General features: G+C 43.2%; 4 protein-coding genes and 1 long non-coding RNA gene across 6 annotated transcripts; 2 read left to right on the plus strand and 3 right to left on the minus strand.

Moving 5' to 3' along the window:
* Nucleotides 1–2,172: 2,172 nt before the first annotated feature.
* Nucleotides 2,173–6,729, minus strand: Cenp-C (Centromeric protein-C). The gene is made up of 8 exons (XM_017231359.3): nt 6,580–6,729; nt 5,993–6,506; nt 4,680–5,924; nt 3,513–4,623; nt 2,845–3,456; nt 2,640–2,782; nt 2,474–2,579; nt 2,173–2,415 (listed from the first exon to the last, which is right to left on the minus strand). Coding segments are annotated over exons 1-8 (3,813 nt in total). The 5' UTR covers nt 6,582–6,729; the 3' UTR covers nt 2,173–2,335.
* A 210-nt stretch (nt 6,730–6,939) lies between these two features.
* Nucleotides 6,940–8,617, plus strand: SecS (Sec synthetase). Its single transcript, XM_017231352.3, has 4 exons — nt 6,940–7,111; nt 7,166–7,295; nt 7,349–8,371; nt 8,423–8,617. Exons 1-4 carry the CDS (start codon nt 6,998–7,000, stop codon nt 8,572–8,574), a joined length of 1,419 nt encoding a protein of 472 aa, XP_017086841.2. The 5' UTR covers nt 6,940–6,997; the 3' UTR covers nt 8,575–8,617.
* A 65-nt stretch (nt 8,618–8,682) lies between these two features.
* Nucleotides 8,683–12,047, minus strand: asl (chromosome segregation ATPase asterless). Its single transcript, XM_017231351.3, has 3 exons — nt 11,829–12,047; nt 9,929–11,746; nt 8,683–9,822 (listed from the first exon to the last, which is right to left on the minus strand). The coding sequence occupies exons 1-3, from the start codon at nt 11,943–11,945 to the stop codon at nt 8,782–8,784; spliced, it is 2,976 nt and encodes a 991-aa protein (XP_017086840.2). The 5' UTR covers nt 11,946–12,047; the 3' UTR covers nt 8,683–8,781.
* Nucleotides 12,048–12,391: 344 nt separating this feature from the next.
* Rga (CCR4-NOT transcription complex subunit regena) lies at nt 12,392–17,652 on the minus strand. Of its 2 annotated transcripts, XM_017254775.3 has the most exons (8): nt 16,757–17,652; nt 15,185–15,320; nt 14,906–15,120; nt 14,397–14,646; nt 13,499–14,074; nt 13,152–13,356; nt 12,704–12,868; nt 12,392–12,643 (listed from the first exon to the last, which is right to left on the minus strand). In XM_017254775.3, exons 2-8 carry the CDS (start codon nt 15,315–15,317, stop codon nt 12,424–12,426), a joined length of 1,764 nt encoding a protein of 587 aa, XP_017110264.1. In that variant the 5' UTR covers nt 15,318–15,320; nt 16,757–17,652; the 3' UTR covers nt 12,392–12,423. The 2 variants fall into 2 exon arrangements, with proteins under 2 accessions (XP_017110264.1, XP_017110265.1); XM_017254776.3 differs by lacking the exon at nt 16,757–17,652 and having other exon boundaries at nt 14,415–14,646.
* Nucleotides 15,606–16,763, plus strand: LOC138926662 (uncharacterized). Its single transcript, XR_011443274.1, has 3 exons — nt 15,606–15,731; nt 15,792–16,287; nt 16,353–16,763. It is a non-coding gene; the product is annotated as an uncharacterized lncRNA (long non-coding RNA).
* Nucleotides 17,653–17,706: the final 54 nt, after the last annotated feature.

Here is a 17,706-nt window from a genome sequence, read left to right on the forward strand (position 1 = left end):
TTTAAATGAAACCCAATTAGAATATCCAGAAAATACCCTCATAGCTTGTATGTCCCCTAATCGATGTCAACTTGAACAATTAAGTAAGAATTTATAAACAACCCAGTGTCTGTGGTCAGCCCTTTAAGGACCAAGTGAATGAAGATATATGCACCCTCCCATCTCCAAATACCTAACAGGAATATCCCTATATATGTATACTTATGTAGATGTCTATTCAGACGAGTGTACATGGCTGACCCACAGTAAAATTAAATTTTGATATGGGTCTATTTATTTGGCAGTCACATGAGACTCTCTCGGCAGCTGCCCTCAAAAAAACAACAAAACTTTGTGACTCTTGTCCGTAATGCAAATGCATGTAGACTGAGGAGAGTAATGTCTGGGCTCCGAGGCACCTCCAAAAATGGATTTGTTGACACCCCACAAACACACATACACATCTCGGCAACTTTTTAAATATGCATGAACACCTTTTTTTGTTTTCGGTCCAGGCTTACTCGGCGTATACTTGATAACAGAAATCTCATTTCAACGCCACAGAAAACAATGCCAAGAGCAAGATGAATGGGGTCCGTAGATTCTGGATTTTATTATGGTAAGTCTGACCTGAATAAAGTATGATTCTATTACTTTATAAAGTAATAAAATGTAATCTATTAGAATATATAGCAAATATTTTTTTGTTTGCCCTTTTAAAGGACCTGTCACCGAAGGGCTATGTACATATAATAAACATCAATCATTCTTAAGGTCAATTCAATTAGAGGTATTTTGAAGTAATCTGCTACGGAATATCTAGTTTTTTAAAAATGCAAAGGCTATAGTACGAGAATATCCTATATATCCCATTTACCCTGACCCTGATTACAAAATTACTATTAAAACCCTAAACTTCTGTAAGAGAATAAACAACAATATAATGTTTTTTTTAAGTAAAAATAAAAAGTATACTACTCGTAAGTAAAACATCACAATAAAGTGCCCTCAGTTGTTTTTATTTACTCAAGGATTGATTGTCTTTTTTTATTTTGGCATGCCTACCGAGGTATTGTCGCCTGCTGTCGTCAAACAAATTGAAATTGAACGTGAAAAGGAGCAACTGGTTGGACTCCCTGTTAACCAGGCAGCAACACCTTTCCTTTCAGGTGAACCTACCTAGGTAAGTCCATTGCCGCCCACTCGCTAGAACTTTGAGACGAATATGTACAAAAGGAACACTACAGGTATCCTGCTGATTGGCATGCATGAAGTGCAATTGACGGTGGGCGGTGAGTCCAGCTGCTGCTTTCAAAACACCCACACAGAAGTATCAGCTCTACATGGTACAAAAAAATAGTATGATTCCGAAGTAATAATAATATTTAATAAAAAGTTAAATGCATAATACAATAACCATAAGCTGTAATTTTTTTGGTTTATAATTTTTTATAAAACAGAAGTCCTCGAAGGATTTAATTCACAGTGTAGCTTCATTAACAGGACCTCAAGTTCAAAAGGGCGAGTGCGATGATCAAAGGCTTGACACCGCCGGGTAACGTATGTCAGGCTGTGTTTTCTTAATTTTAAATGCCGCTTCAAGACACCAGTTACTATGCAGGCGCACCTGCCGAGAAAGTTTCTGTTGATTTAATTTCCTTTTTCTGAATTTATGTTTGTGTTCCAGCCGAGTGTGTGCCTTGTGTACTTTTCCCAAAAAAAAAAGAAAGTCTCTCCACAAAAGAATACGTGCAAAATGGTTCGAAAGTTGCATGCGGTGTTCTACAATTGTGTTGACTTGATGGAGCTGGCAACATCATCGTGGTGGTGCTGTTGTTTGTTGTTTCTGTTGTTACGCTTGTTTGCCATTTCGCTTTTGAAGTCTCCGATGTCACACCCATCCACCCACACCCATATCCCAGCTCACGCACTCACATCTATCATAGAACGCAACTTGTGAAATTCAAAGAAAATGGAAATTAAATGAACTTGAAATTCTGAGCAGCTTAGACGGGATAGACGAGAATAAACACACATACCCCCAATGCACGCCAACAATGCGTAGGTGTTTGCCCAGAAAATAGAAAAATAGCCCATCCTTGGTAGATGTGCGTGCTACCAATGACATTTCACTTCACCATGGACAATTGAAAGACACGAGATGTTTAGTTGCAAAAGAACAAAAAACAATATGACTGCATTTCTTTAATTACGCTTGCAGTGATTCAAAATGGTTATACAATATGTAACTATTCAAGAATTGCAAAACTATCATTACAGAAGTTCATCAAGATGTCATCAAGAAGTTGATGACCATCTTATAACCATATACAATACGAAAACTATCATTACAAATTTAAGATGAAGTTAAAGGGCATCTTATAACCAAAAGAACACTGATGTCGTTTAATGTATTTTGAATACTATATAGGCTACCTGGAAGGAAAAGATTATATTAAAACACACATTATTTCTTTAATTTTTGATATCTTACCCCCATCTACTTCAATCATGTCCCCGACGCGTAGGATATTGTGCTTTTCCCCAAATTCCTTCGATACGATCTGGATTGCAAATTCGCCAACCTGAACTATCAATTTCTAAAAAAAATACAAGACATGCAGTTAAACTTATATATTTTTATGTTATAGTCTTCTTACCATGTCACACATCTTGGCTCGCTTTTTGTTACGAGTCTGGTACGGTTTGAAACGCATATATCCTATTGTGGCCTTCTCTTTTGTATCGTAAAAAGCATAATCGATTCCATCAATATCTGTAAACGCCAAATCGCTTGCTCGATCTGTAATTTATATGTTTGAAATAGTATAAAATAATAAAACTTATAAAAAAAATATAACTCACTTGCAGTGTCTCCGAATGCATTTGAACTACCGGGTTCATAGTCACTTGCTCCACGAAGCCAGTTGGTCCACTTCATCGAAGCCTCCATTTGCTCATCCATATTTATGCTTGCTGAGGTTTGCGTACTGCTGGCAGTAACATCCCGAGTTACCGGTTCCTTTTCCTTTGCAGATTCAGAGGGAATGTCAACATCGCTAACGCAGGTATTTACCTCCTCTGGATCCTTATGAGTTTCTACTGTCTGGGGGATGTCTTTCGTTGGCTCCTTCTTTTTTCGCCCCCTCTTTTTAGCCTTTGCAGGTGGTTTTTCTTCAGGAATTTTATTTATTTCTGTGCCTTCTTCTGTTAGCTCCAACTCCTCAAGCCCGAGAGAGTTAAAGAAATCTGGTAGCGACTTTCCAGAATCTCTCGGCGTGCTGCTACACACTGGGTGGGCTTTTGAAGGCTTCTTGTCCACGGCCGTTTTCTTATTCGGCCTATTCTTTTTCGGTTTTAATTCGTTATCATAGACAGCATAAGCCTTTTTCATGAACCCTAGAGCCTTAAGGTCTATATTACTGTGGACCCAGTTATTTTGGAGTGGCACGTGCCCTCGAGCTGAACGCCGAATACCTGCGAAATGTAATTCATAATAAATACATCATTTTCAAGTTTACCATTAAACTTACCACTTGTATCGTGCTCCACTGGTGGCAAAGTTACATGAAGTTCGGAAGCCAATCTCTTGACCTCGTTTTTACATTTTTGCCTTGACTTGGCTTTTGGAGCCGGCGCAAGTGGTTTTTTAAACACATCATCATTAGAAGCTGCGTTCTCAGCGTTTTTTTTTGATGCCACCGTGCTTTTCTCAAGTGCTTGCCGTGCCGCATTGCTTGTGCTGGGCCCATCGTCAAGCTCAATCGAAGGCTGTGGTCGTTCTCTATTTGTACTGTGCGCAGAACTCGTCTCTTGAACGTTTGGAGGTGTTGGCGTACACATTCGAAGAGCTTCCATATTGTCAGATTGTTCATTCAAACAATCATCCCTCACAACTGAAGAACTGACATGAGTATTTGAATTACTGGAAACTGGCTCCTCCATGTCATGATCTACAGATATTCGTGAATTCGAAGTCTTCATCTTTGTACGATTACTTTTGGTATTAGACATATTGTTAGCGTTACTCTTATTCGCTGACTTTGAACGATCGCGGGTAGGCCTTTCGGTATCAGCATTCGTTTCATTGTACTCAGAAGGAGGTGGAATGTACTCCGGAGGCGGTGGAATACCTTCCATAATTTCAGTCACATTTGCTTCCGCTGTTTCCTCGCATACATCTCTGTGACCCGAATCCTTTTCAAACTCCTGAAGTAGCGAATTCGTAACCCTTTTAGTCCTTTTTGACCCAACCGAGATGTTGTGAGAAGTAGTATCAACGTACTCCGGAGGAGGCGAAGCAATTCGTAAAGTATTCTGTTGTGAAAAAATTGTGCGCCTTGACGAGTCTTCGAAGTCCCTTGGCGCTGGATACACATCATTTTCGATCAAAGAACTTCTCACAGACCGTTGTTCCACAATGGATTGCGAGTGGCGCAAATAACCAGGCGGTGGAGGAACGATGGAAATATTTCCAACTGTTTGGCTTAACCTCTGTTGCTTTTTGGGAGACGCCGATGTGTCGGAGTCTTCACACTGGGAGTCGCCTTTTGTGTATAAGGTGCGTTTTGAAGTACTTATCGATGATTTTCTGCGACTCTCCCTTGCCTTAGTGAGGTTCATATAATTGATTAGCTCTCCCGACTATATAGAAAAATAAAATTAGTATGTGCTTACAAAACCTATTCCAAACTACATACCATTGGCTTATCCCTACGCCGAGAAGTTGATCTTTTGGCTTTTATCTGCTTTCGATTTCGGGTCATTACGCGTCGGGCAGGCAAAGATTCTTCATTGTCTGCCGAGTCGCTGGATGACGATCCAGGAAGTGCGCCAGCATCGTTGCGAAGATTTCGTCGCAATAGCTCCCATTCTATATTTTTCTCCAAGATTTTTTGTTGTTCCGTATTTTGGTTACTATGTCCATTTACTGGGTACACCTTGCCCATTGAGTTACGCTTGCGCAGATCTAGGATCTCATAGTTGCTCATACGTGCCAGTTCCTCTGCAAACTGCTCACCATTTATAGGAACACTTGGAGGCTTGTTCAACGGCACGGATGTCATTCGAGGCTTCCCACCGACCGGTTCTATCTTTTTGGATTTTTTCACAGACCGATGGAGGTCAAGAAGTTGGACAGAGTTTTCTTTTGTTTTAGCTAGCATTGCATTCTTTTCCTTCAAATGAGTTCTCCTGGTGGTATTGCCGCCTTTTGGTGCTAGATTCAAAGCTTTTGTGCTATCATCGTCGTCACTTTCGTCTTCGGTCATAACAGCGGCCAAATCTTCCCTTATTTGTGGAATTGTATTGTTTGGTTGAGTTTCAGGCACCACAAACTCAGGTTCTGGTTGCGATTGCACACCAGCGTTGAAGCTAGATCGCGGTGGAGTATCAGGAACACTATTTTGAGACCCAACAATCTCAGCTTGTGGCTCTGATTCCACACCAGCGTGAAAGCTGGATCGCGATGGCGTACGAGCAACGCGAGTTTGAGAGTCAATACGCTTTAAATTTACGGATAATTGCTTCAGTGGCAATTCACTGCGATGGGAAGGAGACAGAAGCAGTTGTCCAGGAACTGGTCCTTTTTCGATGGTATAGGTACGTTGTCTGCTCGTCACAGACGGCGACGTTGGTGTTGTTGGCCGACTTTTAGGTGGTCTTCCAATGCTGTCTAGCTGCAATATAGATTCTTTGAAAGAATTCAGACGCTCCTCACAGAGTTCAGCAATTTCAGCGGCAAGATCAGTGCGCACACGCAAACTCCCACGACTTTTTTCGGCCTCTGGCTGTGCTTCAACGGTTTTAGGTTGGTCCGGTTGAGATTTATTAAAAGTAACCCCGTTTTCAGCCGGTGGAGGCGCTGCGTTTTCCTCGATCGGCTGGCTTGTCGGCTGTGATGCCAATAGTTGACTTGAGTGAGGAGTACTGCATGTGCCAGGAACCTACAAAATTATTGAGTAAGCAATACATAAGTAATAATCCATCAGTAACCAAGTAAGCAAGTACTTACAAAGGAAGTCGGACTTTTGCACGACTCCTCAAACTCCTTTAGTAGTTGGCGCCCACAACTCTGTGATCGCCGACGGATAGCATGGCGGCGTAGCTTGTCCGAACCAGGGACATTTCCACTGCGCCTTACGGAACGTCGATGAGTTGGTGAAATAATGGGAGGAGGCGAAGTAGGTGGAGGAGTAGGAACCTTTTGAACAGGCGCTATATGATTTGAAGTTGTAGCTTTTTCCGAAGTAGGGGATGGGGATGCATTGTTAGCCTGGGGTGGGGGATCATTCTCATTGGAAGCAGTTTCCGGTGGGTTAGGGTCCGCCGCGGAATCTTTTGATGGATTCCTGATCAGAGGGACTTCAAAGTCTACATCAAAGGTAAAGTTCCCAAAAAGACGGTTGCTTTGAGGCTTCTCAGTAGCTTTACGCTGCAAAAAGGCCGCCAAGCGATCGGTATCAATGTCTTTTTGGCTAAGGAAGTCTTCCAGCTCCAATGTACGTTCATTTGCCTCTGTAGCCGACCTATAGAATAATTCAAAATAAAAAAATCTCTAACTCATGTAACATATTTTATTTTATTTTTACTCATACGTACATATTTATAAATTTACATAATATCACTAGCACCACACAATTTGTCCCGAAATTAGTATAGTTATTTGTATTTATCAAAACATGACGCCAGCTACAGACGCTGGATCTTACGCGGCGGCATTCGCTTAAATTTAGCGTTGCCAGACTGATAGAGTAAAAAATACTGTACACTTTTGGTATTTAAGTGAGCTGTATTTATGTGAAATTATTTAAACAGTTTATTTTGAAATTAGAATATATTTAAAATATAGAAATTTATAAACAATTAAGTTTTTATCTATAAGTGCCAAATAACCTGGTGGTTCTTTTTTATTCTTGTTTGTTGTTGATTAATTTTAGCGCCCATTAATGGTCACACTAATGGCTTATTGTTTATTATTTGTTTATATTTTTCGTTTAAATTATAATCTTTACGCAAAATGAACTTTAATGACGTAAACATTCCTGAAAAACTTGTTCCAAGTAACTACATGCAGTTGGGAATTGCAGCATTACGCAGCAAGCAGCGCCAATTTAAAGAGCTTCTGGAAAAGGTAAACATTTCAAAACCATAAAAGGATCCCAATATGGGCTTATTTTCAACGTAGAGAGCGCTACCGGAGAATGGATGGTCGGATGAGGACATAGAGGAGCTAGTGCACCAGCTGTCGTCTCTGGATAGTAACAACTTCCCGCACAAACTAGGATTGGGTGAGCGAGAGGCACGCATTGCTTGCAGTGAGTATCGCAAAGGATCAGCAACTTCGGATATAAAATGTAAAATCTTTTAGGACTTGTGGCCCGAAGACACTATAACTTTGGTCATGGGATTGGACGGTCAGGAGACCTGCTGGAGGCACAACCAAAAGCGGCTGGATCTACACTGCTGGCTCGACTCACAAACGCGCTTATTCTGGACCTTATGCGCTCCATCGGTCTGCCCAGTTGCTCAGGATGCTTCCTAGTTCCGATGTGCACAGGCATGACAATAACTCTGTGCCTGCAGAGTTTACGCAAAAGAAGACCAAAAGCAAAGTACGTCCTCTGGTCGCGCATAGATCAGAAGTCTTGCTTCAAAGCAATAACTGCAGCTGGGCTAGTACCAGTAATCATTCCTTGTGAGGTGCCGAATCAAGCGCTTTACACAGATATAAATATGTTTCGCGATAAGATTCAAGACCTGGGAGCTGATAATATTCTTTGTCTTTACACGACTACAAGTTGCTTTGCGCCCCGCAATAGCGATGACATTGTGGAAGTCGGAAAAATGGCAAGGCAATCAGACATTCCCCACCTGATTAATAATGCGTATGGACTACAATCAACGGATACCCTCCGACGATTAGAGAAGGCCAATCGATTAGGTCGCATTGACTATTTCGTCCAGAGCAGTGACAAAAACCTCCTTGTGCCTGTCGGCGGCGCCATTGTCGCCAGTTTTGATGATAAACTGCTTAATGATGTAGCTAGTAGCTATGCTGGTAGAGCCAGCGGTTCTCAGACTCTGGACGTGTTTATGACTCTACTTTCACTGGGTCGGAAAGGTTACCAATCGCTTTTCACACAGCGCGAAGAGAACTTTGCCTACCTCAAAGATCGTCTGGGAAAATTTGCTGAGAGCCAAGGAGAAACTGTGATCGGAACCCGCAGCAATTTAATTTCCATAGCCATCACTTTAAAGAACTTGTTAAGAGACTCCAACGACAGCAAGGATATAACCCAACTTGGTTCCATGCTTCAATTGCGTGGGGTTTCTGGTGCGAGGGTTGTGGTTCCTGGCCAAAAAAAAGTCATAGATGGTTATGAGTTTATTGGTAGGTAAAATAAAGAATTAAATGTAGCTTATTTAAAAGCATTTCTTTTAGGTTTCGGTTCCCATCATGATAGCCTTGTAGTGCCTTATCTGACGGTGGCGGCGTCCTTGGGTGTGAAGAGAGAGGAAATCGACAAGTTCCTTACGATTTTTGAAAAATGCTGGCAGCAATTAAACCAAAGCCATCACAAATCAGAGAATTAATGCTTTTATTTAACCAAAATATTCCAAATCATTTATCAAGAATATAATAAAAACTTAAATAAAATGAAATTAATCAAAATACCTTTTTACTAAATAAAATACTTGTGCTAGTTTACCTTATCGAGGGATGATGAAAAATAAATCATCACCTCGAGGGAATGTATTGTGGGGTGTAACAATAAAGATTTACAAAAGAGGCGACTAATACTAACTTCCTTTACTGTTGGTGTTCCCACTTCCGTTGCTTGTAGTCGTTACGGCGGTGTTGCTATTGATGGGCTGGTTCTCTTTGTCGCGGTGCCGATCGCGACTTTTGTGAACGATGCGCTGGTTTACCTGTCTTTCGATTTTCGACAACGAGGCTTCGTATTCCCGCTTGATGCGCTCGTACTCGCGCTTCATGTGCGCCTCTTTGTCCTCGGCATAGAGCTTGTAGTTTTGGGCGGTCCGTTTGGCACTTTGGTAACGATGCTGAGCGGCACGCATAGCCTCTTCGTGGGCAGCCCTCATGGTTTCCAACTGCTCCCGCCACTTCTTCTCAACCTGCTCAATGGACTCCTGCTGCTTCTCCCAGTGCGCCATAACCACTTTCATTGACTTCCGTTCCGATTCTATGCTCGCCTGATGTTCATCGGACTCTCGCGTTAGTTCCTCAATCCGATGATTTTTAGCCTGCAGCTCCTGACGGCACATGTGGAGCATGGCCTTTTCCTTCTCCTCTTTGGCGGCCAGCATCTCTTCAATCTTCTCGCGCTCTGCCAGGATTGTCTGCTTTAGAAGATCGACTTCCGTTTGACGCTGCTGCAACTCAGAATAAACTGACTGATATTCCCTCTGAAGGCACTGGTTCTTCTCTTCTGTCAGTTGTAGCCGTGTCGTGAACTTTTTGAGCTCGGCGGCAAACAGTTTCGCCATCTCATCCCGTACCCGCTGCTCTATACGCTTGATACGCTCCTGGGACAAGTCTTTCGGCGATGCACCAAGCGGAGAATCTTCCTTGGGACTAGGACAAGCTTTCTTCTGAAGTTTTTGGAGTTCCATTTCCGCCTGCTGACTAACAAAAGCCTGGAACTGATTGGCCTTCTCCTTGAGTTCAGCAATTAATTCCTCCTGCTTTACTGAGAGCTCTATCTTCTCAGCCATAACTGCTTGCATCCTCTTAGACTCCTCGAGTTCGAGCTCCAGGTTTTTTATTTCCTTGATCTGCGCGCTATTAACGTTTTCAAGCTTTAATATCCGGATTTCCGCCTGAAATAAAGTTTAAAAAATAAGATAAATTTCAAAAAATCATAAAATAGTGTCATTAAAATAGTGAACTATATATATATATATATATTCCATATATTCCTCTCACCTTAGCAATTTCAGCCATGTTCTCAATGCACTTGCTACAACTTTCAGAGCTCTCCTTGGAAGCTGCCTCCTCTCGCTTCTGGCGCTCGTGTTTCTGGCGCAAAGCCTGCAGCTCCCGTTCGTGGTTGAGCTTCTCCGCCTCCAAGATCTTGCTCAGCTCTTCAGATTTCATTTCCACTAGCTTAAGATTTCGCTGGGCAGCCGCCAGCTGCTGGGTTTGCTCCTGCAGCTCCATTAGCGTGTCCGACTGTCTTAGTTTCTTAAGGTCATATTCCAAAGACTCCTTGTCCGTGGCAATGTCTGCATAGAGCTTCTTGAGTCGTTCTACTTCGCTTTGGGCATCCTTCAGCAGGATCTTGTGTCTTTCCAATTCAAGGCGTAAGTCATCTGCAGTGGTACTGTTTCTAAGCTTTCGGTTTTCCTGCGTAAGTTCATCGTGTTTTTCTTCTAGGCTTTCATGTTGCTCTTTGAGATCCGCCAATTGCTTCTCGGCGCTGACAAGTTGGTCTTCAATTTTCCGATTAAGATCCTTTAGCGAATCCCGTTCTTCCGTCAAAAGAGAAAGTTGATTTTCCAGCTGAGGATGGCATTTCAGCTCTTGCATTTCCTCCTGCAAAGATTTAAGACGATTCTCTAGTCGGGTTTTGTCTTCCTTGAGGGTTGCCAGTTGGACTAAGGATTGATTCTCCTGTTCGTGTAAATGCCGAATTTCGTGATTACGCTCTTCCAGCTGTTTCTCCAGCCGCCGTACTTCCTCTCTTTTGCCCTTAAGATTCGCCAGTGCCCGATATAGCTCCTGTTTGATGTGACTGACCCTGTCTAGAGGATTTAGGGGCGTGCTGCCCACAAGCCGGGAGGCACCCACTTGACTAAGCCGAGCTTGGGGAGACTCGTCTGTCTGATGTTGCTGCAACAAGCTATCCATAAGGTCCAGCTCAGCTGTAGTTTCGCTCACCCGATCATTTAGCAAGTTGATGGTTTGCTCCAGGCTCGCAATGCGCGCATTCAGATCAGAGATACATTGCTTCTGGCGTTGGTTGTCAGCTTCCAGGTCCTCTGAGTGTCTGCATCGCACCTGGGCAACATCTAAGGCTTGATTCAACTCATTTATCTTGGCAGCTTTATCCAAAAGCATAGATTCATGCCCTGACTGCAGAGCATTGTACCGGGACTGCATCTGCTCCAGCTCGCTCTTCTTGCGGTCCAACTGACTGGCCATTTGTGTAAGTTGGTTTTGAAGCAGGTCGCACTGCGCCCGGTGATTATCTTCGAGATGTTTGACCCGTATTTCGGCGCTTCTTTCCTCCTTTTTATGGAACTCCTTTTGGACCATGTCATATTTGCATTGAATGTCGGAAAGAAGCGTCCTGGTCACCTCCAGCTGACCCACCAGACGCGTGTTTTCCTCCTCGAGCAGTTTCTTCTCCGCCCGCAGCTTCTCCAGACCATTGTCCTGATTGGAGCACCGCTCCTTCGTCTCTACCAGTAATTCGTGAGTATTTTGCTTCTCCCGCAACGCCCTCTCCAGCTCTGCCTGTGTTATAGTCAGCCTCTTTTGACATTCGTCCAGTTGCTTGTGAGCTGCGGTGGCTATTTGATTAACATTTTCCAATTCGTTAGTCTTGGATTGGAGAATCATTTTTAGGCGGTTTATTTCCCCAGCATGCTGATGATTTTCCTGCAACGGATACGGATGTGGCGGGTGTGTGGGTAGAAAGGGTTCCGATGGAGTCGATTCAGACTGGAAATTCGTAGTAGAGTCGATTGTGTTCTCCTCATCGTCCAGATCATCGAAGGCATTTTCAAGCAGGTTTCCCAACTGTGTGAGAAACGGAACTGGTGACATGCTACGCCAAGATTTGCTGCTACTTATTTTCCGCCCTATTTCCAAAATCACTTACCTCTTCCTCGCGTCTTTTCTGATCCTGCAACGCCTCCTCCTCTTCCTGGCGATCCAACGTAGAGTTCACATTCAGGGTGTCCGCCCCCTGGAAAAGGCTCATGCCCGGCGTATTCATCTCTGATGGAATGCGACGCAAGAAATTCGTTTATTTCGATTAATCAATTCAAATCCGTCTCCGAGGCACAGGCGCTATTTTTGAAGCTTCTTCTTCTTCGTGCATCTATTGCTAAACGTCCTAACGCGTCTGCTGTTAACAGAGACGACAGTGCTGTTAGGCGCAAGGAATGTTTTGCTGTTAATACAATGTTAGGTGATTACAGATTTTTTGAATGACCCAAATATTTTGAAAAATACAAGAAAATATTTAAAAAACTGTTATTTTTAAAAATCACAAGTTAAGGACTAAGAGTGACCAGCATTTAAGCATTTTTTTCTTAAGTAGGCAATACTAAAATGTATGCTTATAATGCCGTTGGGAAAAAAACCTTTTAATAACTACATCCATACTTAAGGATGACTTTTCAACCCAAGTGTCAAAAAGAAAAAAAAAAGTTGTGCATATTCTTTTTCAATTTTTTTCATTTTTATTAATTTTATACAGACTGTCCATTCACATACGCACTTAAATTGGGACATTTATCTAATTTCTCGGCATCTATTTGGAAAACCTTGGACAAACGTTTCCAACTTTGCGCATCAAAGTAGTAGAAAGTGCCGCGCTCTTTTGTACCATTTTTTTCATATTGATTAATGCCAGGAATTCGAGTTATCCATATTTTCTCTTCCACATGATACCGCCATTCGCGACTATGCCTGGAGACGAGACGACTTCTTAGTAAGTAATACAATATATTTTATGGGGAAAGCACTTACAATTCAGCAGCTGCCATTAACTGCATGATATCGCCGATGTTTGTATAGAAGAGGAAGAAGAGAAGATCCTCTTGCAGTTTTTTCAGTACCGGCGCAGTAAGTTTGTCTCTTATCGCAAAGTTAATCAGATATTCGGGTGGCACGTTAAACTCAACGTCTTGTGCTCTAAAAAAAAAATAAACAAGAAAATTATCATATTAGTATTAGGATATATCTCTATACTTTCAAAATCGGTACATATTTTTAAAAGTCAATATCTTAACTGCGATAATTTAATTAAGTATAATTAAGGGGTGATAATTTCTTATCACTGATACAATATTTACGCATTTAAAGCGATAATTGTCTTATCTATCCACTCCTATTTATATTCACAAATATATAATAAATGAGCTAATTATCTGAGAAAGCAACTAACTAACTTATCTTAAGGTTTAGGAGTCCTTACCTGCAGGGCTGTTCCACGAACGGTCCAGCGAATGTTGTATGCAAGCTCTCTTGCGAGTTCAGATTAAGGCCCAGTCCCGTGAGATCCGTGCCCAGAGAGAGTGTCACCAGGTTGGGATCCGTTTCGGCAGCCCGGATGAACGTCAGCAGGCCCACCATGCCGAACTGGTTGTTCACCATGGTCGCTGGGATGTTTGTGACCTTGCCTGTAGAATATACAAGAAATCGTTCAAATCTTTAACAATCATAACTATTATATTCTAATGTTAGTTATTTTAACCGGAAACCCTTGGGAATTTCGGCTTTTTTAATGCGTCATTGGCAAAAAAACCTTATCGGTAGACTCACCATCTGGCGAAGTTTGCACGCCGCTCTTCACAAGTTTATCGTTGCTGGAATTATCGTTCAGATGCTCGACCGCACCGCCGCCGGAGGATCCCCCACTTCCGCTGCCAAGGCCGCCGCCCACGCCCATCATCGCGTTGCTGTTGGGAACACTGTTGATGGCAACGCTGGATCCAACATGCGATCCACTGGCGACACCACTGGCTGCGCTGCCGCCACTTGAACCGCTACCCGCTCCACTGCCACTGCCTACGACCACAAGGCCGCCAAGGCCACTGCCAACGGCGCCCAGACCATTGCCGCCTACAACGCCGACACTGGTGCCGCTACCGCTACCGCTCGCCGATCCGCTGACCACAATTGAATTCATCGCTTTTTCCGTGCCGTCCAGGTGATTTTCTGTGTTGGTTCCTGAACCGCTGGATCCGACTGCTCCACTGCCGGCGCTTCCCGCTGAACCACTACTCCCCACCGCGTTCGTTGTGCCGTCCGAGTTCTGGGTGCCCGGTAACGCAGGGAAGTCCTCGTTGGACATCGTGAACTCCGATTGTTCTGACGTCGGCTGTTTCACCATGCCAACTAAAATGGAAGGAAGACCGCCACAGTAATGAGAATAGGAAAGGAATGGAATACGCATAATTTTGGAGGAAACGCATAAATCTATAAGGCAGTAAGTACTCGAAAGATTAAACAATATTTCCAATACATTTTGGGATTTCTATTCGAGATCTCACTTTATTCTACCATCACCACTAGCCAAGATTAATGACAAAGACTTTCGTAGCATAACTATGTGGGCCCATACGTAGAGATTAATCACAAGACACCACACAACTCTTTAGGCAATATCGTAATCGTAAACAGAAATAAATAAAGAAGTGGATTTTTGATTTGAACTCACAAGAGGTAAAGAAATTACCATAGGGTTTGCTGCCCGGCGGCTGGAGCGGATTCGATTGGGGCAGTGTCTGGTCGTTCTGGCCGCGCGCGTTCGTTAGCGAGGGGAATTCCGTGGGATCAAGCAGAGCCGGCGTGGAGGCATCGCCTCCGCCACCGCCGCCAAACACGTGGAAGTTATTCAAAGGACCACCACCGCCGCCGCCCGTTCCGTAGCCGCCGCGACCCGTCTGCATGAAGTTTCCCATGTTCGACTGTGGAAAGAAATTGATATATTTAGAGGATCTGTGTCAACAAGCTGGGTAAGTGCAATCGCAACTTGTCCAATGCTTCTGCGAGTCAATTAAAAAAAAAGTAATATTGAAATATATATTTAAGTATGTACTAGGAAAGGAAGTGTTTGACAAGTTCTATATAGGTAGTTAAGCATTTCAGAAATTTAAGATCCTCTTGAATCAGATTTCGCAGATAGCTTGAAGAAGTTGCGACTCTTGGGCTTTGAATGCTTCTCACCATGGGGCCAGTGCCCAATCCCTGCATGGCACGCCGCTCCAAAAACTGCCGCTGACCGAAGAGGTTGGCGTTGCGGTTGCCGCTCGAGATGGCGGGTCCTCCGACGGAGAGTTGCGCATTTCGGTTAGGCGATAGCTGCGGCGGCTGCTGCTGTTGTTGCTGCTGCTGCGGCGCCTGTCCGTAATTCGCTGCTCCTGGATACGAGTTGGCAAAGTCTACACGACACTCGATTATAAGTAGGAAGCTCCAGGGGAAATTACAGGAAATGAATATGCTTACCGGTTTGGAACATGCCCGACGTGGGCGTTACATGGCCAGCCAGGGAGCTACCACCGAATCCTCCTGTCGTCCTTCCAGCTAACGCTGCGTTCGTTATACTTCTCGGGGGTTGTTGAAAATTTAAATTCGCCATAATCTGTAAAAGTATACGTTTTAATTAAGAGGCTTAATTAATTAAAATTAGATAGATGAGGAAGCTCAAAAGTAATCTGAATCAGGCAACATGTTTACCAGCAAACTATAGTTTCTGTGCAACGTGAGTTAATGGTGGGGGGCAGACCGATCGAGATAACAAATCAACTTCCCGCACACCAAAGCGCCATATGCGTGTTGGGCAAATAAACAAATAAACCCAAAGGGTCTTGTTTTCTGTAATCTAGTATTCCTTGAATAAGTCGCAATAAGCATAAATAGCTTCCAATAGGCATTGTTTAGAAATCGGGTTCAGGTTCAGGTCTAAGGAGCTCAGGTCTTATTGAAAAATATTTTTAAAATATTTTCTTTTCAGCGGGACATGGTTTATTCTGCAGATAGCCTTGACATGTAGGTAAGTGACCTAAATGCATCTGAAATAAATTCTTAATGCAATTTAATCAAATGCCATCAGATAAAGAATAAATATCGTACTCGTTCCGTAGTACTGTTTGATTCCATGTAATGGCCACCGCCGCCGCCGCATCAGCTGTAGATTGGCGAATTCGGGCAGCACCAAACAATGCTGAAAACGAAGGTGGGGATGTGGAGGTGAAGGAGCAGGTAAAGGTGGAGGTGGAAGTGGAGACGGTCGTCGAAGAGACCGACCAGACCAAGCAAAAGCAAGAGGCAGAGACAGAAAGGCTTCGGCAATTATTTTCGTTCCTCTTTGGTATGGGCTACTCTCATACACACACATATATACATAATTTATATTGCGGATAAGATGGTGTGGGTGCGAAACCAGAATGACTGGCAGCAGGATATGAGGATGGTAGAGGGGCGAACGGGAGAGAGGGCAACTGTAAAAGGACACGAGATGCGGCTGCACTTGCCTCACGATCAATTATGCAGGTAGTTGTGCTCAGAGGACAAGGTGCAAAAAAATGGAGTACAGTAAATATTGCTTGGTAAGACAAAATATTTGAGTTTGGAGTTTGCGCTATAATCTTGTTTATTGTATTGGATTATTTAGGAATTTAAGATTTCGCGACATATCCCTATTCAGCAATGGAAACTCCATTGGCTCCACAGAATAACAGTTTTATGTATTTTTCTGGAACCGTGGAAAGGGTATTAAGGGCCAATTCCAATCCCTTCCTTCAAAACCAAAATTACCTCAAACATTATGTCCTCTGAAAACCAGTTACCATATACGGAATTGCTTAATTTAAACTAGGATTTGGTCGGCCAATCTTATGGTTGCTGCTGGTTTACCTGGCCTGCGCATGTAACTTTATCAGCTGACCCGATGGACGCTTTCCAACACTGGCTAGCCATTTACAACAAAAACCCATAGAGACCACAACTGGCGAACGGAAACTTTATAACAATACAACCTTGGACACATGAAAAAGCTTGCTTACACTATTTATTTACCTAAATTAACGTTAGATGATACTGCCGCTTCTTGCACTGCCACTTCCACGGTTGACGCTCTTCCTTTTCCACTCGCTTCCAATCGATTTCCAGCAACAACAACATACACTGATCGGATCTTTCTCACCGCATTTAACATTCCAAGGCGGAGGAGTAGCGGCAATGGAGTCCTGCTATTCCAATTTGCGCGTTCGCTCGCACTCACTCACTGGAAAGTGGGGAGCGGGAACGTTTACGGGAACGGTAGCGGGAACGGAGGTTAGTACTTTTCCGCGCCGTATCGTTCCTAAATAAATGATATAGGTATATATATAAGTATATGCCTCGTCTGTATGCAGCGTGCTCTTTGGGAGAACGTGAGTGAGACGGCGAACTAAAGAGAGAGGGAGTTCCGAAGGATGTTGATGCCTGGCGGAGGCGAAAAGTTTTCTGCGCCGCGTTTTTCACTTCCACTATCAATGCCACACTTATGCAAATGTCAAACACTGTCCAAAGCGCCAATGAATATTGTTTTTCCGTTGGGTTTTCCTTTTGTATTTTATTTGTAAGTAAATAATTGCTCGCTATTGCGCTGTTGTCTGCTTCTTCTTATTTCTCCACTGCTGCACAAGCACTATGTCTGTGTGTGCGTGTCTATGTGTGTCTCTGTCTTTGTTTTCTCAGTTCATTGAAATTTCACCCGAACTAGCGAATTGGGCAAAATTCGCTGACCGATTAACGCGTCTTTTACGCTTCCCACTCGCAAATGCATTCGGGTATGGTAAAGCCGGCCGTTTACGTTGCTCTATCGCAAGGCAATAGACAATTATTTAGCGCCCGAAATGGCTTTAAATTGTACACAAAAAATGTTCCGCAAAAAACTTTGAGGCTGTCACGAATACAAACACACAAGACCTAGGGATGTAAAATGGGCTTATCGATGCAGTAATGTTATCGATAGTCCAACAACT

Source organism: Drosophila bipectinata, chromosome 3R, assembly GCF_030179905.1.
Source record: "Drosophila bipectinata strain 14024-0381.07 chromosome 3R, DbipHiC1v2, whole genome shotgun sequence".
Taxonomy (NCBI): domain Eukaryota; kingdom Metazoa; phylum Arthropoda; class Insecta; order Diptera; family Drosophilidae; genus Drosophila; species Drosophila bipectinata.

What these genes read in the sequence shown, in the direction of transcription:
- Cenp-C (XM_017231359.3), bottom strand. An exon ending in GGCGTAGGGATAAGCCAATG is followed by an intron (nt 4,624 to 4,679) that starts GTATGTAGTTTG and finishes TTTTCTATATAG; the next exon opens with TCGGGAGAGCTAATCAATTA. An exon ending in GAGCCAAGATGTGTGACATG is followed by an intron (nt 2,580 to 2,639) that starts GTAAGAAGACTA and finishes TATTTTTTTTAG; the next exon opens with AAATTGATAGTTCAGGTTGG.
- Rga (XM_017254775.3), bottom strand. Translation starts at nt 15,317, where the DNA reads ATGGCGAATTTAAATTTTCAACAACCCCCGAGAAGTATAACGAACGCA. An exon ending in GTCGGGCATGTTCCAAACCG is followed by an intron (nt 15,121 to 15,184) that starts GTAAGCATATTC and finishes AGTGTCGTGTAG; the next exon opens with ACTTTGCCAACTCGTATCCA. An exon ending in TTCGTGGAACAGCCCTGCAG is followed by an intron (nt 12,869 to 13,151) that starts GTAAGGACTCCT and finishes TTTTTTTTTTAG; the next exon opens with AGCACAAGACGTTGAGTTTA.
- SecS (XM_017231352.3), top strand. Translation starts at nt 6,998, where the DNA reads ATGAACTTTAATGACGTAAACATTCCTGAAAAACTTGTTCCAAGTAAC. An exon ending in TTAAAGAGCTTCTGGAAAAG is followed by an intron (nt 7,112 to 7,165) that starts GTAAACATTTCA and finishes TTTTCAACGTAG; the next exon opens with AGAGCGCTACCGGAGAATGG. An exon ending in AGAGGCACGCATTGCTTGCA is followed by an intron (nt 7,296 to 7,348) that starts GTGAGTATCGCA and finishes AAAATCTTTTAG; the next exon opens with GACTTGTGGCCCGAAGACAC.
- asl (XM_017231351.3), bottom strand. Translation starts at nt 11,945, where the DNA reads ATGAATACGCCGGGCATGAGCCTTTTCCAGGGGGCGGACACCCTGAAT. An exon ending in AGAAAAGACGCGAGGAAGAG is followed by an intron (nt 11,747 to 11,828) that starts GTAAGTGATTTT and finishes TTTCTCACACAG; the next exon opens with TTGGGAAACCTGCTTGAAAA. An exon ending in ACATGGCTGAAATTGCTAAG is followed by an intron (nt 9,823 to 9,928) that starts GTGAGAGGAATA and finishes ACTTTATTTCAG; the next exon opens with GCGGAAATCCGGATATTAAA.